The sequence below is a fragment of the Glandiceps talaboti genome, chromosome 5, assembly GCF_964340395.1.
Source record: "Glandiceps talaboti chromosome 5, keGlaTala1.1, whole genome shotgun sequence".
Lineage (NCBI taxonomy): Eukaryota > Metazoa > Hemichordata > Enteropneusta > Spengelidae > Glandiceps > Glandiceps talaboti.
Window position 1 is genome coordinate 11,123,461 of NC_135553.1, and position 26,540 is coordinate 11,150,000.

General features: G+C 33.8%; 2 protein-coding genes across 3 annotated transcripts in view; one reads left to right on the forward strand and one right to left on the reverse strand.

The window, feature by feature from the left end:
• LOC144435929 (3-phosphoinositide-dependent protein kinase 1-like) overlaps nt 1–21,860 on the reverse strand; it is a 37,657-nt gene extending 15,797 nt beyond the window's left edge. Inside the window, exons 1-4 of the mRNA XM_078124571.1 lie at nt 21,743–21,860; nt 7,400–7,720; nt 4,623–4,665; nt 3,407–3,547 (exon numbers count right to left, since the gene is read on the reverse strand). Coding sequence (XP_077980697.1) covers nt 3,407–3,547; nt 4,623–4,665; nt 7,400–7,720; nt 21,743–21,766 — 529 coding nt within the window. The 5' untranslated portion in view covers nt 21,767–21,860. The remainder of the gene's footprint in view (nt 1–3,406; nt 3,548–4,622; nt 4,666–7,399; nt 7,721–21,742) is intronic.
• A 49-nt stretch (nt 21,861–21,909) lies between these two features.
• The window catches only part of LOC144435160 (ADP-ribosylation factor-like protein 6-interacting protein 1), a 54,282-nt gene continuing 49,651 nt past the window's right edge, over nt 21,910–26,540 (forward strand). For both annotated transcript variants that reach the window (XR_013480883.1, XM_078123728.1), the window contains exon 1: nt 21,910–22,185. Coding sequence is in view for 1 of the 2 variants with exons in the window: in XM_078123728.1 (XP_077979854.1) it covers nt 22,144–22,185 (42 nt within the window). In the remaining variant the exon portion in view is untranslated. The remainder of the gene's footprint in view (nt 22,186–26,540) is intronic.

Consider the following 26,540-nt stretch of genomic DNA (forward strand, 5'->3'; position numbering starts at 1 on the left):
TCCGCCCCATTTTTAATTACTTTTGCCTTTTAAATATGTCTTACTTTGAAAATTTAAATCTATTTTTTTTTTTGTAGGTGTGCATGTAATCAAATATTGCAATATTAATCTTAATTATTCTATTCTTTTCTTATTTTGTTTTAAAATATTGATAAGTACTTTCTCCTTGGAAATCTCAATGTCAATATCTGGGGATCTGCATAATTCTTTTCTTGGAAACTCAGTCTGACTTTTCTCTGAAATCAAAGGTTGATTACTGACAGCTTGTGTAATGAATACACTCATCCATTCCTCTCACTTTCTTATAGTACATTCACATCGCAGTAGAGTTGTTTTTCGGCCTGAGATGACAAACACAAACATGAACTTAAAGAGTTTTAAAGGTCAAGGTCAGAAGGTACAAATGTAGGTGGAAATGACTGTTGGAGAAGAGAAATAAATTGCTTTGTACATGTTTACAACACAAGCTGACCTTGGGGCCATATGGATGACGATTGGATATTTATTCTGAATTTTTTAATTTATAACATAATCATGGCTTCCTACTTGCCTTGTTTGTAACTCAATAAAGTGCCAAAGATTAATAATTGTGTAAAATCTTTGTTAGTGTACATACAACAACAAACCTTTTACACATTTTTTAGCTTTTTGCAATGTATGGAGTTACAAACACAGACTTTGTCATGTTGTTTCACTTTGATATTTCAAGTAGGAAGCCACGATACAATTATTTTACGAATTAAAAATCTCAAATAAATACCCCAATCCTCATCGGTATGGCCACTTTAATATTGTTAAAGGCAGCCCTTGTTTTGTTTGTCAATTTCATTTTTACTTATCTAACTCTTTGTTTTCTTCTAAAGCACCAATGATTTGGGTAGTGGCAATAGACATATTTTCCCTCATTTGTGCATTTCATTTTATTATGTGTATCTTTTATTTTGTTTATGTTTGCAAAAGCCCTGTAATTTTGAGTGAGGGAAATAGACACATCTTCCTTTGTTTGTGTGATTCATTTCATTATGCATATCATTTTATTTATTTTGTTAAATAGCCATAACATTGAAAAGGGGAAAATAGACATATTTTCCCCCGTTTGTGTATTTCTTTTTTGTTATTTTTAAGTTCAAAAGGAATGTAATTTTGAGTGGGGGAAATAAGACATATCTTCCCTCATTTGTACATTTCATACTATCTCTTTTGATAGTTTTTTTTTTTTTTTTGTGGGGGGGGGGGGGGGGGGGTTGGGGGTTTCAAAAGTCAAGTGATTTTGGGTGAGGAAATAAAGATATCTTCCTTCATTTGTACGTTTTCATTTTATTATGTGTATATTTTTATTAATTTTTTTTGGGGGGTTTCAAAAACCAAGTGATTTTGGGTGGGGGGGGGGGATAGACATACCCCTCCACTGTCTTCATTTGTACCTCTTATTTTATTTGTGTATCTTTTTATATATTTTTTGGTTCAAAGCCCCTGTGATTTTGGGTGGGGGAAATAGACAAAGCATCTCTTATTGGTAATTTCCATTTCATTTCTTTGTTTCAAAATCGCTGTGATTCTAATTTCACATCAGTATTCATGTCTTTGTCACATATATCTTTGGTGGGACAATATTGTTATTATGTGATATGGGGTAGGGGTACACGTTGGCATCCAAATACAAATACATCAGGACTTCTAGAGTAATGACTTTGACTATACTGTGAGTGAAGGTGTAAATTGTAACAATACTGTCTTGGGACTAGACCAGGCTAGTGACAAATCTTTCTAGTGAGTTTGGTTTTATTAGTATAATATCTCTTTATTTTTTCACTTCTAATTTAAACCATTCATTTTCTGTCACATTCATTCTAGTTTTGCCACAACTGTTATCGTCTCGGTTACCCAGACTGTCACTGCTGGGGGCTCTGTTGATGAGACCTCCCCAGGTGAGAGTCCTGGGGAAACAAGATTCCAACTACCCCGCTAGAAGTCACACAGTACATTTCTTCCAAGTCATGAAAAACGGGCGTTACGAGGCCGGTTTGTTGTAATTAACATACCGGTATATCAGTCACTTGACAACTGACAACCTGTCACAAACATACCTAAATCATTCAGCCTGTAATGTTGGATGTAAAGTATTCCCCAGGATGCACTGCTCTAGGAGATAGTTCCAGTGTGGGCGAGTTGGGATTCGGTTTCCTCAGACTCTCTCCTGGGATTGGGAGGTGCCGGAGGCAGAGCCCCAGCGGTGAGAGTCTGGGTATTAAATTAAGACTACAATTGCTATCATTTTGGTTGTCAATTATGCAATTTCTATACATGGAAAGCTAACCACTAATACTACATAACATATTCTTTTTGCAAGGTAAATTTCATCTGTTTATCTACATTTACTTTAAATATTCAAATTTGTTCACCATCACTAATTTTTAATTAATGCTATTCATTTATATGTTGTAATCCGTGATTTGCTTGTCAAACTTGTAATAAAGTTGGTGAGGTAAATGTACACAAAGAGTTTACCAAAGGTATAAACATATTGGACGTAATGATTTGTACAAACAATTCCTGAACTACAGTTAAAACAGATGTTTTGAAATGAACAGAAATAGACAAACCAAACAGTAAATGTAAATGCAGAACAGATTGCCGAACGTACCACACACACTACTACACTTACAAAAAAGATTGCAAATATATTAGTTGCTTTGTGTTTGCATCATTGTATTCACTACAACATGTAGTTTTATAAAACACAGCATTAATTTATGACCTGTTTGTAAAATGTCCATGCCTACAATTACAACATTTGCACCTTACTTACCATACTTACCATCAACCTTTTACCCCATCCTATCTGGCACAATACACATACCATTATCAACACCTCACACACGCGTGCGCATGCACACACACGCATGCATGCATGCACACGCACGCACACACACACACACTTAGATCAGTGAAGACCATGTTGTTACTATATGAGGGGTAAATTTTTGTTTGCAGTTGCAATGACAACTATATCATGTTCTTGTTGTTAAGAACCCTTACTGCAATTATTTTGATTTGAACAATTTTTCAACAAGACATGCTCACACCGAACCAAATGTATATGTTATTGGTCTGGTATTTATCTAGACAGAAAGACAGACACACACACACACACACACACACACACACACACAAATAAACTTAGAAGCAGATATGCAAACACACACAGACAGACATACATGTTCACATATAGACATAAATACACACACATACACAGACACATACACATACACATACACAGACACAGACACGGACACAGACAGACACACAGACACATACAACTTTACCAATCCTACAGCACTGCACCTATACAATTCCCACAAATCGTTCTGAAAATCTGCAGCTATAAGTGATTTGCAAAGGATACATAATTTGTTGGAATCTTGAAATGTAAAGTAAAGTTTGACGAAGAATGGATTAGTGTAAAGTTTATTGAGTACTTCTTTTTCTCGATGAACATATTTTTCTTTCTTTTCTTTTAAAATGTGCCTCTTCTCAAGAATTTTAACTGAAACAGAAAACAGAAATTGCGAAATTACTTGACATGTCAAGACTTTATACACTGCACAAACCAATCTGTCAAGTCTTACAATTACCTTGTTACTGCATCTCAGATCAATAGTAAACCTGACTTTGTAATCAGAAAGTCCCAAAACATGAAATGGTAACATCTGTCAGATGAGAACTGTTTTCGAGGATCAATTTTACCTTCTACACAGGGAGTCAGATTTTATCTGCTTTAAATTTTCTAATGATTTCCATTAGTCTAACAGACCACCAACTTACAAATGTGATAGTCTAGATACGATATCCAGTAGTTTATATACCCTGGTATACTACTAATTTTGAGCCCTGAATTTCAATGGAAAGTGTGTTGCAGTTTACCTAGGCTTACTCAACTTGATTGATATCTCTAATTTAATTTCTAATAAATTAATTTTTGATCACTCTGCTTTCATTCATCTCTGATAAGACAGCCAATGTGTGTAGAGTTATTGTAAATTCCCTTGACACATGCAAAAAATAAAATACAAAAAAACAGACTGTCTAAATAGACTAGTGCCAATTATGTTTAACCTACGCAAGAATGAACGTTCATGGACTCTGGATTCAAACTTAAAGGAATGAAAATTCCTACTCACAGAGAGTCAGAAAATTTCTTGGAAGCAAATCCCCAAATTTTCACTGCCATCTCATCAGCAATGTCAGCATTGTACTCCACCCCTGACAATGCTAATGAGACGTCACCAACATTTTGGAATTCGCTTCCAAAAAAAATTTCTGACTCTGCGAGTAGAAATTTTCATTACTATCTTTAACCTACATTTCAATATATCGTAAACAGCACTTGGTGTTTCAGCTCACACATTGATTTTTTTTGATTGATTGATTTTATTTTGGCAAAAAAATATTCAGAAAACTACAAACTAAAACGGATATACAATATGGCAGCTATCACATTCGCATGAAAGACAAAACGAGATACATCACTGAATACCTATTATCATTCTTTTAACAAATTACAGATGAGACATGTCCATGTACTTTATATTAAGATACATATTTAAAACATTTGCACTTACTTGCATATTCCTTGCGGGTTGATACTTCTGTTGCCAATACAACCTGTCATTTTAAATAAACCATGAAAAGAATAGCAATTAGCCAGCAAGTCATAACATTTGAATATCCATGTCTGGAATCAAAAGGTGTGTACTTGGGTGGGAATTTTGAATTTGAGAGTTACAAAGTACATTTTGTATACAAATGACATTATATCTACTGGTATAATGTTTACTCTGAAAACCATGCATGGTGTTTAAAGGCCAACGTTTCAATCCCAGGTTCTTCATAGTGTTACGTTATTAATTGAAACATATTAAGAATTATCCATTTGTTCTTGACTAACGTTTTCTTTAACTCTGCCAGAAAACTGGTTTTCAGACCTACATTATAACACTATAAAATCTGAACTGAGCTGAAGATATACGTGTTCATCATCCACTAACACTAACAGATGGTCAACCCTATAAGCTGCAGATACTGACATTTTATTGACCTGCAATACATTGCAAAGCCAGACACTAGACACACACAAAAGTACACCTGTTCCCAATATGGTGCATGGCACTAACATTTTGAGTTGATTCACAGGTAGTCAAAACAAAACACAAACATTCATGTAGCACTAGGAGTACAGTACACAACTGAACTACTAGCAGCACACACCTGAATTGATATAAAGTACATGTATTACTTGGTAATTCCACAATGTAATCGAATTATAAAATTTGCTTCACATACATAAATGTATACTACTAATAGACATCAAATTACTAAAAAACACACATGAGAATTGACCTAAAAAGCACTCTATACTAAGAATTCAGGCTACATTTTCTATGTGGGCTTGACTCCTACATGGAGTTTACTTTCACTTTACTTTCCTCAATTTTATTGAATTACTAAAATCACCATAATTCCTTTCTGCATGAGAAGGGTGTATCCAAATTTCTTTTGACATTCTTTAAAGGTGCACACAAGCCTGAAACTTTATCACATCGTTTCTTAATAAGCCGAGGAACCCTTGTAACAGAGAGGGTGAAATTACGTCAACATGGTATAGTTTCCCGAACACTGTTGCATAAATGTGTTTGGAAACCCCTGTAAAGTGACTGAGGAAGTCAGGTACATCTTACCAATTTACATTTCATAACATCCTTAGCAAAAACACCTAATATCTTTTTTTGGTGGTTACTTTTGTTTTACGTAAAATTCTTCCAAACTTCATATAAACCATGTTTACCAAATAGCAGGGCTCTCACACACTGTTCAGATTTGATACAAAACTCAAGTTATGACAGAATTTATTAGTTACCGATAAATTCTAACATCACAGGCTGAGTTACCAACCCCCTTGATACATATTTAAGCATTTCTTATCAGTGTGTGTCAACTAAAATTTTGTATCAAATACATTTTTAGTGTGTATTGGGTATTAGTCTAATCATCATTCACTATTCTGAATGAGTAGCAGTCACAGATTCAGTCAGTAGACAGGCTGTGTATGCATACTTTATTCATTCAAACTGGGACCTCAGGTGACGACAAGTGTGTCCTCTAACAAAAGACAATGTTGTTGTTTTTTGTTGGCATCGAAAACACATGTAGGACCTGGGTTTTCTTGTGATTCACTATATAGCATAGTTAGTATAGTATAGTATATACAGTAGTATGGGATAGGACTCATCAACAATTGATGTGTCCGTATTTCAACTGTTTGACCGTGGCATGTCAAATTAGAGATGAGGACATGCGCACTGGTACAGCTTGCACCTCTTACCTGTCTTCAAAGCTAAATACTACTATGGAAACCGAGATTTCAGTTACTAAGATAGATGTAAACACAAACTAAAACTGTTGTTGTTCAATGTGGTAGATTACACAAGTGGATGATAGTGGTGTCTTTGTTACATGTAAGTATATATACTAAATTACTAATCACCTTGTAATCAAGACAGTATAAACACTGGAAGTCCTCAAAAATGTACACTGTGAGATAGCACAAGTCATCAGCAATGCCACCCTACTGTGACTACCAGCATTTCACATTACAATTTCAGTTGTGCCTACATGTATCTTAGTTACAATGTAGCCGAGAGCTCTATTTCCATTAATGTAACACAATGTTATTTGTGAATAGATTCAAATCAAACTACCCAGAACCCATATAATTGATAATTGATGCCAAAAATAGAATCCAATTAGATGATTACATAACTTGATATTATCAATAGAGTTTAATCTAATTATACTTCACTGCACCTGTGAGTACATACATGTACATACATCAAAACACAGTCTATTTCCATTATTGAACATAAGGGCGGGCAAGGGGTATCTTTGTAACTCACAATTGCTCCATTTTATTTTGACAAAGTAATATTGCAGGTTAGTCTTCAATGGTGCTATTTGATACAACCACCTAGAAATCAATACAAAACTGTACATTCTACACTCTAAAGATAGCAAGTTCTTGCTACATTTTGTCTGAATGAAATAAACCATGTAAACACACTGTAACTAGATGCAGACATACTGGTGCCAGTGTTGTGATGCCTGCATGGTGGCGCATTAGTTCATTTTGTTTCGACAAAATGTACAATCATGCAGATTTCCACACCTCCATTACACATGATAACATTGCTCACATCATCTTGCATTGACGACTTTATCATCTAGACACTCTGAAAAACAACAAAACTATTTCTGGGAACATTTTGAGTAAGATGATTTCAAAATAATTAGTTCGGTTGTACTAAAAAAAAACTCAAACATGTAACATATATGTAACACTAACCTCAGAGTAGGATCCCTCCCCGATTATTTTTCCAAATTTAAAGTCGCTAACTTTCTTCTTCCTGATTTGCTGTGGTTGTTGTTGTTGTTGCTGCATGTTTGTTTGTTGTGATGGTGACGTTGATGACGATGACGATGATGAAGATGATGACGTTGATGAAGATGAAGATTGTGCCTTTGATGAGGTTTGCTCTTGAGATACGTTGCTGGTTGTTGTAGTACTACTGCTATTAAGTCTGCCAGGCTTGGAGTCCATACTATCTACTTTAGTGCCACTGGCTTGAGGTACTTGTTTTGTTATTGCTGGTGTTATCTTGTCTACCTACATGAAAGAAGCCACAAAGATAAGATAAGGTAAGATAAGATCATGGTTTTGAAAAATCAAAAGTGCTACAAAAAAAAAAAAGTCTTGGAAAACAAACCATAATTAAAACATTTCACCCGTAACAGTTTGTCGTCTGGTGTATTTATACATGGATATACTGATGATGTGAGAACTGATGTAAAGACTGTTATTTTAACATCATAAATGTAAATTGTTGTACACTAGTATTATAGACGATTTATTTTTGCAAAAATGTGTGAAGACAAACCACAATTGAAGCCATTTGAATTTGAATTTGAATTGATTTATTCACCAGATGCAAACGAATAAAAGTGTGTACATTTCAAAGAAATTATCACGATAATACATCTGGTGAGGACCACAGAAATTTCACCTTAAACAAACCATCAAACCAGACAAAAATCCACATATTACAGTATACAAATGTATTCCATGTGTCAGGGATATATATATACTGAAAACTACAACTTTATACTACAAAGCCAGGGATATCAGCAAGAGTGGCGTTAGCAATGAAAATAACCCCGATATACAATACATGTACATTTATGCACTTCATCTTTGAACATTTTACCAGCCTTTTTTAGTAGGCATCAAAAAATAAACAGCTACAGTTTTATATTTGCATTTCCTTCATCTTTCAACATTTCAAAAACTGCTTTAGTACTTATCTACAGACTTCTACTTTCAAAAAAAAATCATGACGAAATCAAAATTGATATTAGCTACATGTACACACTCCAGCACAGCTAATCTCTTTCTGTCCATCAAGTGGTTGGATGTGATTAGCTGAATCACAAAAATGTCATCCCATCACACCCACTCTTTCGTTATAACTCCTAGTCCGTACATTCATTTTTATAGCTTCAGATTTTTCAGTAAACCACATACACTGGTGAAATTTACCTGAATCAGAAAGGTGGGATTGTCGGCTTACTGTACACTCTGTATGACATTGAGCTCAGACAAAAATGAAAGATTTTGAAAGAAATGATTTTGCTATCAAAAAATATGTCTATGATACACTGTGACAGTAAGAAAACAACTATTGAAACCTGAATGCAGCTGTACACAAGGTACATGTACATGTTCACAACAAATGTAGCAGCATTCCTGACGGTAAAACCAGTGACAGATTCATTGTTATTTGCACTCACGTTAACCATACGCTAAAGACTGAGTGATTCGATTACGACGATGAACATTTCAGTCCAGATTCACAGACACAGATTGTTCACATTTACTTCACAATGACAACTTTTACTCAAAATAAAGTCACTTATAGTGACATCTTTACAGGGTTTACATCAAAATATCTGCGCATGGTCACTACTCTGCTAACAATCCTTGGTATAAAAAGAAACACAGTGACAAATCTATCTACTTGGGTATAGAGAGTCTCAAGTGCCTGTCAAGACTTTATTTGTTCAGTTCATCCTATACACATATATTGATGAGACTACATGTACATGTGTACTTATATACATAGTGAAGTTTTTCTTTTGCAGCATAAAAAAAGAAGACGAAGATTTTGCTGTGTTTCTGATGAGAGGTTGGGAAATTGCTATAAATTTTCTTCAATTCTTTACGTTTTTGTAAGTTTAGGAAATGAAGATACCTCAGTATTTGTACATTGTATAAACTTAAAAACATGATATTAATTCAATGTTTTACTAGGAGAGTACATGTGCAAGTAAAGAGAGGTAAAATCTACCTGAGGGCCTTCCCTCTACTAGTTGACAAAAATGTAAGGTTCCAAAGCCTAGAACCCTCTCCTCCTCCTCCTCATTACCCCTCCTTGTTATTGAAGTTTCCAACCTTAGAAGTTCCCTTACTCATTCTTCCTTGTTGAAATTTGCAATCCAAATTTCCCCAATTCCTTCCTCTTTGCTAAGGTTTACAAACCACAACACCTTGTTGGGAGACGCAGAAGAGAGTCCTAACTTATGACTCCCTCCCCCCATCTCCCACCCTCCATGTTGTTGAGGTTCCCAAACTTAAAAAAAAAACACCACCCCATTCCCTCGCTGTTGTTGTTTCTAAACTTTAGAACAATACTCACATACCAACCTCTTATAGTACATTGGACATTTCAAATCTACGCAACATACATGTACACACACATCATGTTCAGTTCTGGTGTCTAGTGATAAACAGTCTGTTATTTGAAACTGTTTTTCTGTTCCAACACCATCAACTGAAATCTAATAATCTATGATGTCTATTCAGTTTCACTAAGCTAATTTTTAAGTCTAACACCAAAATCTAATAAAGCTTCTAGTATAGGGTTTCTAGTCCAACAGACTCACACCGTAAAATAAGGTTTAATGTGAAATCATACCCTGTCTGGAAGTCTTGGGGAAAAATCATAGACGATATTGCAATTATTTTTCAGATATGAAAAAAATAAACCTGATGGCATCAAAACACATACATACATGTATATGTGTAGACACCTTTCAAATGTTCTTGAATTTTTTATCAGTTTTTTTTATCATTTTTTTTTTTTTTAAATTTCATTTCCTGTTTAATACATCTACATACAATCATTATTACCATACTAGTGCATGTACACTGAAATGTACTGGGTGTTAACAACAGCATGCAGAACATCTAATTCTGTAAATTTGCAGCCCGAAGATTTAATATATTACAAGCTTTCATATAGGAACATGTATATTGTAAGGATTTTCTATGTTTTGTTGAAACCTATATCCATGTATTTGTATATGTATGGCCAATTTTTTTTTAGAAGGGATACATAGGTGTCGACAACATTTACGATCTGTATGTTAAACTTGCTTTTTACATATGTAGCATAATTTATGAAGAAAACACAAGCATCAATTAGTTATAAATTACATAAATTTAAACAATATCCCTTCTTTTACATTGATGCCAAAAAAAAAAAAAAATTGTATTTGTGAATTACTTAAAAATAAATTCAGCATTCCCCTTTTAAAAAAACCCTAATATTTTGTTTACTTTGATTTGTTTACAAGAAATGCTTCATTATGCTTGTATTTGGTACAATAACATTTTTGATAGATTTCTTGTACAGGCATGAACAAAATTGTACTTTACCTTTTAATAACACGTAGAAAATAAATCTATGATTATGAAGTACGACAAATACCAAATAACGCTGTTTGTTTGTTTTTGCACATTTCATAGCTCTTTTATACATGTAGTTTAGAGAGATGGCACGATGCAGGGTTGATAGAAATGACTTTCCTAAGCTCCTAAAGTAGAGGAAGACAGTCAACCTTACCTTTGTTTCTCAAATAAAGTCAGACAGAGAAAGAATGTGGTTGATCAGTTCAACGTACAACCTTTTAAGTACTTATCCAGAATTCTAATCCTGCACATTCAGTCAAGCACATCAATCCATAAACAGTACAGAGCAAAGGGTCAATGTATTCTACCTGTATCTTGACACATTCAATTTACATTATTACACAACATTTGAAAATGAAAACTAAAATGGAATTTTTTGAATCACCTTTATTTATGATTTGTTGCTGATCTACATATATATATATATATATATATATATATATATATATATATATATATATATATATATATATATATATATATATATATATATATATATATATATATATATATATATATATATATATATATATATATATATATATATATATATATATATATATATATATATATATATATATATATATATATATATATATATATATATATATTACAATTTTGACAAAAACATAACTAATTTTATGAGTTCATCAAAATATATAGTGTACTTTCACGAAGATGGATTCGGAAATCAAAAATATTTAAAACTGTGTAATGTCTAACTGGAGTATTATTTTTTCCCAATCAGACATCCAACAATACAATGCAGTCATCGAAAATTATAATGACACCACTGATTAGACTTTGTACATGTTGTTGATTACAGGTAGATTTCATCCATTACAACATACACTGAATAACATGTTGAAATCGTTACCGCGTTAGGTCACTGATCTTAGAGGTGCGGACTCAAAAATCTATTTGACTGGATATACCATATTACAATATGTGTACAGCTACATATACACAAATATGTTTAGCCATGTGTGATCCAGTACTGTTTCTGTCTGGGTGTACAATACAAGTTTCTTCACTTGCCCACCCAACAATGTTGTTATCTTTGCAAAACATACTGGCATTTGGCTGTTGCTAAGGGTGTGGTCATGGTTGTTAGGGCTAGTGTTCATCTATCTACACATCTTCAAATGCATCCCCATTAAATTTCAGCCCAAACTGCCAAGTAGTTTTGTAATTGAAGATTTTTTCACTTAAACACATATTTATACCTAATTTACATATCACTGACAGAATCACCATGTCATGAGTAATCCTTCATCTACATGTAACATGTACCCATTGCACAGAACATCTCAACCAAAAATCACACCACTTCCTATCTAAATGCCCTAAGCAATGTCCGCACCGAATACCAAAGCAATTGGTCTGCATTCAGTCCACATGACAAAAGAATAATCCAATGTAATCATTACAGCTCCACTGATAAGATAATATTAATACCAGAACAAGGGAATGAAATCCTGGCCTTTAACCTGTTGATATCTTTTTTCATGAATCAATAATCAACAACAAATGTTACTTTTGTAGCTCCGACATGCTTTTTATGACATTAAACGTACCAGTACAGTTTGAAATATTTTGCGGAATTTTCAAAATTACAGTACATTAATTACAAAAATTTCTTTATTACTATTTGCTTGCCACATTGGCACTCTTAAAATTTGTCTTCTATAAAAATCCCTGGATAACTGTTTTATTTTCTCATAAAGCGCTATAGCCGAGAATTACATGATTGAATACGATCAACAACCCTGTCCCCACATGAATTGATTCAAAACCAAATCAAACAGAATCAATTCAGTTAAATCGGTTCAAAAATTGGCTTCTGTCCCCAGGAGAAAATTTCTGTGAATTTGAATTGACTCCCTTTTGCTTTTTGAATCAGTTTCGAACTCATTTACTTTGAATGGGTTAGAAAACACCCCCAAGGTGGTATGGAATCGATTCAACTAAAATTGGTTCAAATCAGTTTTAGTCAGTGCATGTGAGGACAAGAGAACTCTGACTTTCAAACCATCCATGTGGGGGCAGGGCTAATAGTAACTTGTAATTTGATAATGTCGGTAAATCCATGGTTTTATAGCAAAGTAAACATACATCATTACTGGATACAAATGTACATTTGCATACCTGTAATAGCATTGTACCTCATAGTAGAGAGTCAAATTAAAACATGAAGATCGACTCATTCACATGCATTCCTTTAAAAGTACTATAATAATAATAATAATGCATGCATATCATATGGAGTGGAAGCCATGATGTTGACCATGAAATAAAAAAAATTGTTGTTTCTACATGTATGATGATGCACCAATACGTGGTAAAAGTCAATTTCAAGTAACGAGTTGAATTGCAGAAGAATTTAAAGTTTTCATGAAAGTTCTGAACTGTTCTCAAACATAAAATATACGTTTTATAGCACCACTGTTATAGCTACTATCAATGTATCAAAATAAGTATAAAATCGGCAATCCTCACCCACACTGCTGCTGTATTTTGAACCAGAGCATGCAGAGTGAGTTTTCTCTGCATGATCTTGAGTACTGTACTGTGTATGTCCCACTCCAAGTATTAATACAACTAACAATTTACAAGTGAAGCTCTCATGATATCAATCATGGAACTGACGTTCATTCAGGTATTGCTACTATTAAAATAAATCCATCTGTACAAGTACATCCATACACCCACCCATCCATTTGATCCACCCACATGTGGGAGGCTAGGATGGTACATGTCTCCATGCATGAGCTACCCACTCACTACATATGATATTGATACAAAATGTACATTATGTATGCAACAGTATTTTAATGCTGCAGATACTCATTAGACAGTGCATGGAATTTCAGAAATGAGGCAGAAATAATTATGCTAGTATATAAAATGTATATTTACACTTTTTGCCAAAAAACAAAGTGACCCCATCCCCCCACCCACCACCTGAGACCTTTAAATAGGTACAAATTTTACAAATTCTTGGTCTGTTACATTGCAATGTAGTGTGTCTTTGTTCATGAAAGTGTGAGGGAATCAAAAATTAAATGTTTTCCTACACTACACAGTAATGAATTGGTTCTTGTACCATGACCAAGAGTTCTAATTACTTACAAGTAACATTTCACCTGTTCAGGTTGACAAGCTTTGTCAAACTGACCATTTGCTGGCTTTACTGCAAGTCAACAGAGTGGGCATCTGTATGCCATGCATGTCATGCAGTACAATTTACATGATGCATGTCTGGAGATGTTTAAAAGGAATGATGTTGGTTTACTGGCAAATTTTAGTTACTTGCATTATAAGTGGCATACAGATATAGGCAGTACAGCCAACTGTCATAATGTCCTGCAATGTATACACTGTACCCATAGACCTGGAGGTACATTGTACATAGGACATTGTATGTATGTATGTATGTATGTATGTATGTATGTATGTATGTATGTATGTATGTATGTATGTATGTATGTATGTACATTGTATGTATGTATGTATGTATGTATGTATGTATGTATGTATGTATGTATGTATGTATGTATGTACGTACGTACGTACGTACGTACGTACGTACGTACGTACGTATGTATGCATGCATGGATGAACATGACACATAACAGCTAGCTCCATACAGTCACACATCCAATAATCTGATCATGGTAATTGTTCTCAAGGACAAGGTTATGAAAGGGATGAACACTAGGCAACAATATAGCTGTCTGTTGATGATGTAACAGATAACAACAGACAGTCATTGGTTGTGATAGAGGGACTGAGATTCCTCATAAAATTAACAGAACAGCATTGGGCTTGACTAGACTAGACTGACCATGTACCAATACAGTATACAAATAAACACAACCGATTGGGCTATAGGTACTTGTCAGCCGATAAGTATTAACAGAACAGATGGGGCTTGTTGTCTGGTGTCAGTGGTGATAATGTCGCAAACAAGAGCAGGCTTCATTTACAATCTATACACAGTCTTACTCTGTCTGCAAGCAGGACTGAATTCAACATGTATTGTCAGTCTATACATGTACAATCACAATATGAGGTACATAGATTTTACAGTACTATGGCATTAGTTTATCCAACAACAATAATATGTTGAATAAATATTTCATATTAACAATAATATGAAATATTTATTCAACATAGTATCAGATTACATCACTAAAATGATATTAACGGCATCACAGATTTACATGTACAATATGATATTTGAATATGAAAAAAAACATTGGGGTTTGTCACCAATGTACATCATGTCCATACATAATGTACTGTACATGTCTTTCAATATAATGACTTATGACCAGGTAGGACACTAACGATGGAATCTAATCTTTTATACTCGATATCAATATAGAAAAAAATTGCTAAATTAAAAGTATGAAATTAATGACTTTGTTCTGGATGAACACAAATTAAAATCTCTTTATTTAATTTTAAAATACATCTGCAATGCTCAACCTATGAATGTACTTTACTGAGCACATGCATTTATACACATACGGCTGTGCTTGAACTTACAAATATGTATGTAATATCTACCTACAATGACTACTGTGACTGAATACACTTTTTTTCTCAGAAATATATTTTCTTGTGATATTTCTATTCCAATTAATATAACAAATATTGAATGGAATCAGTTTTTCAACACTCTGGCCAAAGTTAAATTAAAAGACTTTTTTTTTGCACAAAACTGTCTCCATTAAAAATTAAATATTTTCAAAATGAAATACTCCTTTTTGTACAAGATAGTACCTACCTTTTAGCAGATCTAACACATACGTAATTTGAAGAAGAGAGTGTATGGATGGCCTTTCAGATCATATTATCAGTTAATTACTACACTGAGTAGACTAAAAAGATATGTAAAAAATATATATAAAAACACTGACAACAATAGAAAACAGCATGTATACCACAACATTTAATATCTGGAGGTTGATTTTACGGCTAACCAATTGGGCAGATGATACTGACTAGTCATATTCAATTCAATTTGCATAAACAAGATTGATCACATGACTGCTCCAACTGACCAATCAGACGATACAACCCATTCATATTACAATTTGCATAAACAATACTGATCTTGTGACCAGGTCAACTGACCAATCAGCACTGGCGTAATCACAGCTCACATGCAGTGACATGCTGAGGTAGGAGACAGACTGACAACTTGTTTTGATGCTACTTGCATCAAGGTCAACAAACAAGCAGATATTGTATGTACAAATTTAAGTAGGAGTGAAGACTTAGAAGATTACATGAATGAAAAAGAAATAACATTTATCGGACAATTTGATAAATGTTTTGATGAGAAGCGCGGTAAAGTTGAACTAGATGATAAGCTCAGTGAAGTCCAACTACAGCTAAAAGTTGTATCCTGTTGTTTAACATAATGAGAGCCAAGTAATGAGTTTGAAAGATGATCAAGACTGTGGTGTCATCATGTATATCTATCTTTTCACTCCTCACAGGGAGCCTCTTCCAGGAATCTAACAAAAGAATTTGCTATATTACTAGAGTATTCAACTGTGTAATTTCCAAATATCTCAAAACCTTCTTTAATTGAAATTTTTTTTGGAGGGGTCCAATTACTACATTGTTGCTGATTGGTTATTTCCTGTTTAGGGTGACTCCAGGTGGCACCTGTTGGGGGCTAAAAAAAGTTGATGATGCTTTATACAATTCATAGCACTTGCAAATGACTGAATTTTGAAAATTGTTTGACAAAGTGAGGGTAGTGCTTGGGTGATATACAACCTAGATCTTTCATGCTGGTAGATTTCAGCTCATGTCCACAGACACTTAGTAGATTTAAGCTTTCAATATTTTACTTTAGTGAAGCGTCACCCAGAAAACGGGCACAAAATCTTACTAATAGTATACTGGGTTTTAAATCTACTTGCTACATCATCTGCCATCAGTGGTGTCATCACATTATGTATAAAATATGAATCTGTATCAACAGACAGGGTGGGCCAATCTCGAGAAGATGGATTTCATAATTGGATGTATCTAGGTATGGTTGAACTGTCGCTGTATGAAATCAAAATCTAATTTTACGTTTGAATACAAAACTGTCAGCATTATTCCAAGGCATCTGTGGAGGGGAGTTGAAATCTGTCAGTGCAAAGGATCTCGGCTGGATGATTTAATGCCTTTGTTATGTTACTGATTTGCTACTCTCTACATGTATGACAGACTATGGACTTGGTACGAAAAAAGAAATGATTTCATACAAGTTGGCTGGAGATCAGATTGCCATCTAATTAAAGGATAGGTATGTTTATTTCAGGTCCATCATGATAACGAAATAGATTTCCTTGTGAGTCACCATGTAGTAACAAAATAATCATAAACATCAAATTTTGGTGTGTTTACAAGAAACAAAGTGACTTCAGAGACACTCTTTGTGGACATACTGAATGGTGTGTTCTTGACAGTTGACAGACAATCCAGAAAAAGTATCAAAACAACATGATGATTAAGAGTTCATTGACACCTACATGTACATGTACAATGTCATCACAATAAAAACATAGCACACAGACAACAATAGACAGACAACAAAGAGACTAGACACATCAAAAGGTGACATTAAGTTTTAGCACAGTTAAATATATGTCTGACACCTTTCAGTGTTTGTCGATGATTTGGAAGTTTTTGTAAGTACTTTTGACAACTCTGTTCAGCTCATAACAACAAGGCAGAAAATCACCATTTACTAGTCTATAGTCGTATGTTTTGGGGCACTGGCTTTCCTTTTACTAGCTGCAAATAGCTTCTTCTGCAGAAATTTGACCCACTAACATGCATACTTGAGTTGGGATATTTCTATATTCAGCTGTTGTGAAGGGTGTCACTTCCATGGTGTCACCGACAGTTGGACTGAATGATGTCGAGCTGACCAGACGAGTTATACATATTACAAAGAATGTATAGTTGTCTGCTTTCCAAACACACTGTATGCCAAACTAAATTTACATGTACACGTACGTCCTAAATTGCCATTCTGCCAAATTTTTCATGCACCAAAATAAATATCTTAACAGTATACTGTAAACCTGGAAATTTTCGCTAGAGACTTATTTTAGCTAATTTTGCTAGAAAACAAAAACACAAAAATCAAAAGTGACTACACTGTGTCTTCTTGTACATGAACACAATGTACCTATCTGGTAATTAGTTAAAAATAGTGTTTGAGAACTAGCTGAAGACTGTAAAACCGCAACATTTTTTCCTAGCAAAAATATCTAGGTTTACAGTATCATACCACATAACTGAAACCCTGGTAACAAGTACATGTATGTAACAGTATAGAGGAAAAGAGGGGGGCATAGGGTGGCAAATCAATTTAAACTTACATCTCTGTATCATATTATCCCCCTGTGTGACTACTGCCATTACAGAAGTGGTTTGGGCGATGTTTGTATTGGTGTAGCAAAGTAGAATATCCACATTATTGTTACAATCATTGCATCTTCACTTATTTATCTATTTATTCATCTATCTATCTATTTACTTATTTACTTATTTATTTATGTATTGATTGATTGATTGATTGATTGATTGATTGATTTACTGATTGATTTCTGATTTTTGCATCTTGAGGTTACTTGCTGCAAATTGAAGTTATCTTCATCTATCTCCGAGGAATGTCACCAAATGAATAAAACATAAATACCTGAAATATAAGTTCCTTGATGTTGCTGAAGAAAAGTACAACCATATGCTGGATCATTCAGCTATATATATATATATGCTTTACCTCGCAACATAGACACTGTCACTCAGTTTGTGTGCTGAACTTTATAATATACAGCCTCAACTGTGTCCTTGGTCAACTCACACGCTTGGTACATGTACATCCATTCATGTACACTTGTATAGTACAGGAAGCCAAGCTAGCAGTAGCCGAACTCCTCAAATGCATGTACAGTTTACATCCATCGACTCAAACACACTGCCAAACAAGTCAGCTAACACCAGGTGCTGTGAACTCGACTAGCTAGTAGCCTAGTCACTCATTACTCAGAACTATTTGAATGATTCATTCGGTGTAACATTAGCAACTCATACGTACACCTGTGCACATTTTACTCTGGCCTTGTATTTTGTAAATTCATCATTCATTATGAATCGCTTAAGGCCAATATAACCATAAAAATATAATTAATATTATATAATAACAATAATGTTTTATTTTAATTTTATTTTTTTACATCTAGAAAAAAAAAACACTGACAAAAACAATATCAACACAAGATATTGTAGTACACCAGAATTTCTGCTTGTAAGGTTCGGGTACCCTGCTAACAGAAAGGGAAAAATTTGGTAAAACTGCCATAATTTCCTGTAAATTGTATCATAGTTTTGGTGGGCAGCCCCCATGAAAATGACTGGGGACATAGGTAATTTTTACCTAATTACTGCCATTTAATAAAAACACAGTACATAAATAGAAATTTGATGAAAATAATTGCCTAGCAACTGATCAAGTCCACCCCCAGTTTGTGGTGTCAGTCACGAATTGGAATTTCCTGAGTTCATTTTGAAGCATTGTATATTCTATCTACACATCACAATTTAGTGAAGATAGAAAGAAATCAGAAATCAGACTCGAATAACGCTATATTTCTTCAATCTAGGGGGGTGGGGGGAAACAAAAATTGACAACCTCGATGGCAGGAATAGAAAAAAGCTACATCACTGATAATAAGATGGGACACCATGAGCATATATCTGAGCAAAAATTGTTTATTGCTGAAATTCGTAACATTGATTGTCTTTTTTTTATTGGTTCAGTTTCCTACTGACTTCAATTAATTGTCATTTGTAAGTAATTCAACATGTTCACATACAATTACTTTATCATTCACTTTTTTTCATTTTTAACTGACTGACCGACACATAATTTTTAAAATTTGTTATCATGAGAAACATAAGGTTAATTATTAAAGGCAATTATCATAAAGCAATTAATTGAAAAAGAACATAATTTAAAACACAGAAGACATATAGAGCTTTTGAAAATATGTAGTTCTGAGTTGTGACAACAATCTGTTTATGAAATTTTCCAAGAAAACTACTGTGATAATTCAACGATTTGTTTTATGAAACGTTCAAAGAAAATTACTCTGTAACGATATCCTCTAGTCAAAATAAAAAGATTTTATACAACAACAAAAAACAGAAAATATTCTTTGAAAATTCAAATTTCTATCATTCTCTTTGTCTTCCCCATTACCAGCCATAATGTAAATTTGTCTTGTAGAATAAATCACTTTCATGCATACCAAACCATTTCATTTTTTTTTTAGATTGGAATAATCAAATCAAGACTATTGTAGCGGTAGCAATCACCAACCCAAAGGGCTTGGTCCCACACAGAGACAAAAATGTGGAATTTTCATTCAGACTGCCATGCCTGTATAGTAACAAGGAAATAGCCCATCATAAGAATTTCAATAAAGCTTCTTTGTATACATGTGACCTTGAGTTGCACATGCTCATCTTGCTGTTACCGGCTTTTTTTTTCACAACTGTCAAGCCTCATCTTGTCAATGGTTGATTCTAAATATTTCAAAGTTTATTCACAATCTGTTTTTACTTTTTCCATTTTAGTCATTATCGTTATTATTATTATTATTATTATTTTTTTTGGCAGGTGTAACATTTTTGCAATTACCGACCACACACATGATGACAGTGTGACTAAGGCCTTGAGATTTTATATCAATGTCAGTTGTTGAAGATGCTTTGTTACTTCAGACCACACAATGCTACTACTGCTGCCATGTGTTAGTCCACAAAAAAGAGTATATTTTACTCCCCCCCCCCCACCCCCCAACAAAAAGTAAGCTTATTTGGAAATAGAGGTTCTCTTCTTCATTTCTCTCTCTTGTTATTTCATACAATTGCAAGGTTTTCATTCAATGATTACTATATAAAGGAATCAGCCACACCTTGTCAGCTCAAACACAAAACAAAAACTACGAAACAACCAGTTTCTCTTGGTTAATTATTATATTTCACGCTTGAATCTTAAGGATTTTTTAATTTAATAAAAAGTTAGTTCTGAGATGTAAAAAACGTGAAGTTATCTCATAATCTTTGCTTACCACAAAACATGTGCTTTTAACACACCATACACAAAGGCAAAAGTTTCCTGTTAAAATACAGCAAACCTCTCTGACTTTAAGCTAAACAAGACACTGATACAAAAAAAGAAGTCTTTATTAAATTTTTTCTTTTTTCTTGTTCTAAGTAAAGTACGTACATGGCGACCACAATACATCATATATCATGTAGTCAGACTCAAAGTGATCTCTCACATCGTGAACTAGAAAAAGGTCGTAAATGAAATTGGAAATACATGTAATACTTTCGTTTCGTACCCATATCGAATTTTTCTTAAATGGTTTGTCAAATTATGTAGCGGATGTGCTGGTTTCAGCGATCTGTGTTTTTTTTTAATGATGGGTGACCTGATCTGCAAATACACTAAGCGGAAACTATAAAATGTTTTTTTCCGTCACTGTGGGTGGGTTAGCGACATTACTGACGTGTTGCCGGTGTTGGTGAATCAAATTCCACGTGAAACGTAGTACATGGGCAATTTAAATGTTTAGTTGGAATTTTGCCATATTTCATTACTCCACATATTTTATGTTTCCAACTCTATGTCTAGACTCATTCCACGGCACAATGACCGAGGAAATATCGAACTCTATAAACACGACAACGACGCCATTGTACAATTCATCTCCATCAAACAGTATTTATGTAGATTCTTTGGGATTAACGACTAGAAATAAATATAAAGAAATGTCTCCTACTTACAATTTCGCCATTATAACTTGCCATAACGCATCATTTGAGGGGGAAATCGTCAGGTTGTACTTTATAATCTGGGCGCTGCCATTTTTAGACAAAGTTGTCACAGGGGAAAACAGCGCATGTCGGTCAGAGGTTAAATTTGAATGTTATAAAACGCCAGCATACGACAGGTTATGGTAATTTTCATCTATTTTTTCACCAGAAGCAACACCTTGTGACGATATTGTTGAACGTTATTTGCCTTATCCCTGCTTAAGGTGGCATACATCTGGCAAGTACTATTTTTTGAGTGTAAAAAACCCGAGTTTTTCAGCTATTGGACTTTGAAATCTCCAATCTCTGTACGCCACCATTGATGACTTTTAGAAAGTAAACAAAAATATTGCGTCATTGGAAAGAAAAAGATGGCGGCAGAAATGGATAACGTTCCTGAAAATCAACAAAAGGTACGTTTTAATTTTATCGTTGTTTGCCTTCTTATGTATGTAATACATGTGTGTTAAGTCATTCTTAACATTAATAACTCAATTTGATGTTTATTGGCATGAACATTTTCTGAAGAGTATAAAAAACTTGAGGAACATGCAACTCATTGTTCATCAGTAACGTTACATTTGTAACGGTCATCCACAAGCAGTCAAAACACCAATGCGCGGCTGTTTTTGTTTACAAAGTCAGTTTATCATAAAGCCTCTTGAGTCAATGAACTTCCGTTCTACCTTCCGCTCTTTTGTGTTCAAAGTAGAATATTTCCGGTAGAGGTGTCGAAACAAATGTTAGCAATCGTATCACTCTGTTAGGGCGGTTAACTTATTTGCATAGCAGTACACTTGTTAAATATACGGTTTACTGAGTGTTCATTCTGCAGACCCGCTTTTTTCATGCACATCTCAGGTCACAGAAGGTCAGAAAACTCCCCGGGAGAAAACTAGGCCACCAGTGCATCACATCTATTCCTTTCTGATTCGCTATTTTTTTTGAAGCACTGCAAAATTTATTAAGAAATGACAGCAATGAAAGTTAGGAGTACTGTATAGTAAGAAAAAAAGCGTTTTATTTTTAGAATTATAGAAAGGTTTTGAATTTCAGTATTAACATGATTAAAGTTTCTGTACTCTAGCTACATATCTGACTTAATATTGAGTGCTTTTTATAGACATTTCTAAAATTGCAATGTCTGTAAAATAAACCATACATTCTATGGCTATATCAGTACCTGTAATATATCTAATACGTCATAATATTCATACACTGATTATACAGTCTGCCTGCATGCTATAGACTGACAAGGGTATACATTTAATTGATGGTAACAGCTTGGTCAGCTCTTACAGGCCCCTGTAATTGTTACGAATCTCTTGCATTGTGTAGGTCTGTTCCCAAAAAGGTTAAGAGTGACGAGACAGGCTAAAATGTTCATGTCACTCACTGACTCAGCACTGTGAAACCCAGGGAAAGATAGACACAATGTACCCCCACCTGCCACCCCCACCCCCCCAAAAAAAATAAAAATAAAAATAAATAAATAAATAATGATGATAATAATAATAATAATAATAAAATAATAATAATAATAATAATAATAATAAATAAAAATGGAAATCTATGCAGTTTTTATCAGATTTGGTTCGCTTCTAGGGTTTCCAATTTCCAAACCTTAACAAAGCTTTGCAGAATATTTTTGGCACATACATTTTAAAATTGTGTTCATACATTATACATACACATGTTACATTCCTCCTAACATCAATGTTTGCACATATACATGAATACACACAAACATATGTACATACAAATGCAAAATGACATGTAAATGAAAACTGGACTCAACTCAGTCAAAGGGTTTATATTGTATGTAATGTGTGTGTGTGTGTGTGTGGGTGGGGGGGTGCTGTATGTGTGTATGTATTATGTGTATGTGACTACGTATTTATATGTACATTTTATGTATGTATGTATGTATATATGTGTGTGTGTGTATGTATGTATGTATGTATGTATGTATGTATGTATGTATGTATGTATGTATGTACATGTATGTATGTATGTATGTATGTATGTATGTATGTATGTATGTATGTATGTATGTATGTATACATGTACACTCACACTCATACATTTATTCATACAACTTATAGGTACTCGCATGGGTAAACATGGGTCACCCCCCCCCCATGCACACACACACACACACACACACACACACACACAGGTATTTGTAGATTTGTAGATAAACACTGTCCACTACTTCTCCCTACTCCATACACGCATGTGTATTGTATACACTGTACACAAATAGACTCACAGTGGAATGGTCAAATTAAATGGATCAAATATTTCATAGCTCAAAATTAAACTTACCCATATATATAGTCACTTGCTAGGTAGTCTGGATGCCAACGTGGTTTCTAACTAAACCACCAGGTGTAAAGTGTAACGATACCGTATAGGATCTAAACTATTGCTGAGTATAGATGCATCCAAATTGTATCTTGAAAATCATGCAGCAGTTTGACTAATCATTTGTTTGCAAACAATCTCAGTGGTTTTCAAACTTAAATACTACAGTAAAATCCATAGTAAGATTTTTTTTTGTAGTAAACAGAACACCGGATTAGTCAGTGTCATGTGATAGATAATCAGGTGACCTATTTCCCGTTGTCATAATGCTACAACCTAGTTTTACTAAAATGATGATTACAAGTAGTAGTAGTACATTTCATTGTATATTTACTATAAGTAAAGTACACATGATGTTCAAAGCTATGTCAACTTACTGCGCTTTGTCAGTTTGTACAACAATACATGTATTTGTTGGTGGAATTTTTTGACTGACAGAATATGAAATAGGAAGAGTTGCAACAGATGTTACTATATAACCAGTGTGTCCTCTTATGATAACCGAATTTTGTTGAGTCAAAATTTTGAAAACTGGGATTTCTTTTGAGTCCCCACATAGTTTAAGAGATAGGGGAAACACCAAATTTTGGTATGTCACTAGAAATTGTGTGCATCAGTGGAACGTCAAATTGGCTTAGAGGGCACACTGGTTATAACCTGTCATTTTTTTTGTCGATAGTTATAATGATGGTAAACTGATTTTCAAGTTAATATCATCCTATGTGTGATGTCTGTTATTTTGATCAATTTTGCTTCATCTTTTCTCTGATTGTTAAACAAAACAGAGTTATTATAACTTTTCCAGCTAGAATCAATTGACATATGAAAAATGGATATTTTTAAATCATGTTTTGTAATCAGATTTACCATGTTTTTTTTGAGTTTTCACATATGTTGCAACTGACCTAAATAAGTGTTCTTGTTACAGCCCAGCAGAATTAACTGTAAAATGCTGATTTTAGTATTTTACCCCAATACTACGACGTTTGTGTTTTGATGTCATACAAAACATCTTGTGATGTTGATCCAATTATGATTGAGACTAGCAGATTGTGTTATGGAGTGTACTTAATTTTCATACATGATCATTGTAACAAATTATTGAAAGAAAACAACAGCATATACTGCACATTTTTTATTTCTGATATTTGATTAGCACTTATTGGTTTTGGGCCTGCCCTCCTTGTACATAGGTCAGTTTGCTCAAGGTGTAACCGAACCTGAAAAATATATGACCCAATTCACTATTTAGAATGTGGTTTTTTTATATTCTTTGAATAAGCAAATTCCAGGAAAACACTCAAAAAATACATTACCTTTTGCAAAAGGGGAAGTCAAATAGTCATTGGCTGTTGCAAAATATATGATTCTGTGTCAGTTACATTTTTAAAGGGTATGACTATATTAAAGCTCAAGTTTATATGCTTTTGAGATGTAATTATTGTTGTGGATTGAAAATATCTGAGTGTTGCATGTTAAGTACTGAGGAATATTCCACCATCATTTTCTCAAATCAGATATATATAAATAATTCATAATTAATTCGATGAGTGACATCATTTATAATACATACACTAAAATGTCAAGGATATCACTACTACATGTATATCTTCCGGTAGTAATTCTAGTATACAAACAGACAAAATGAAGAATACCACTCAGTGCTGTCAAATTCAAAGGCATGCATCAATATTAACACTAAGTATAGTTTAGTGCAAGTATTTTCAACAGCTTGTAAACTCGGCTTGTGCCAGGCTAACAAGAAATAATGAAGGTTTTTTTTTAATATATAAAAATGTGTTTCAAATGGATATTAACATAAAATCTTGTGAAATAGCTAGTTCTGTATTTATTTGACATGGCTTTTCAGATACAGATATACTGTATCCCCATTTGCTTCAGAGAAAGAACATTTCTTTCTCAATACTACTAAAAGCCAAGGTATTGTGGAAAAGCAAGATTTTAAAACTTTTCCTATAAATCGTAAAATTAAAAATGAGGTTATGAAAAGTTCAGGGTCAAAGATTTAGAGAAAAAAGTCTACTGAGTGAAATGACAAAAAAAATTTATCTTGTGGTGTATTAAGTAATCAAAAGTGACCAGGCAGGTCACACCTGCTGCTGACTTTTATGTATGGGTGACCCTTTATGTTTCTCATTGTGAAATGATGAATTAGTTGGGTATGATAATAAAAAGAGAGAAAAGCGAATGTTGGTGATGCTTTCAAATTGTAATCATTACCTTTAACCGTTTGGATGCCCTATAAATGATAATTTGAAGTCAGAACAGTCTTCCACTACTGTCTATGATTTGATGTATTGTAATGGTGTCGAATTTCAGGGATTAAAATACACATGCTTGTGTGGTGTCGCCATCCTCCTGTCAATGAAGTTGTATGTGT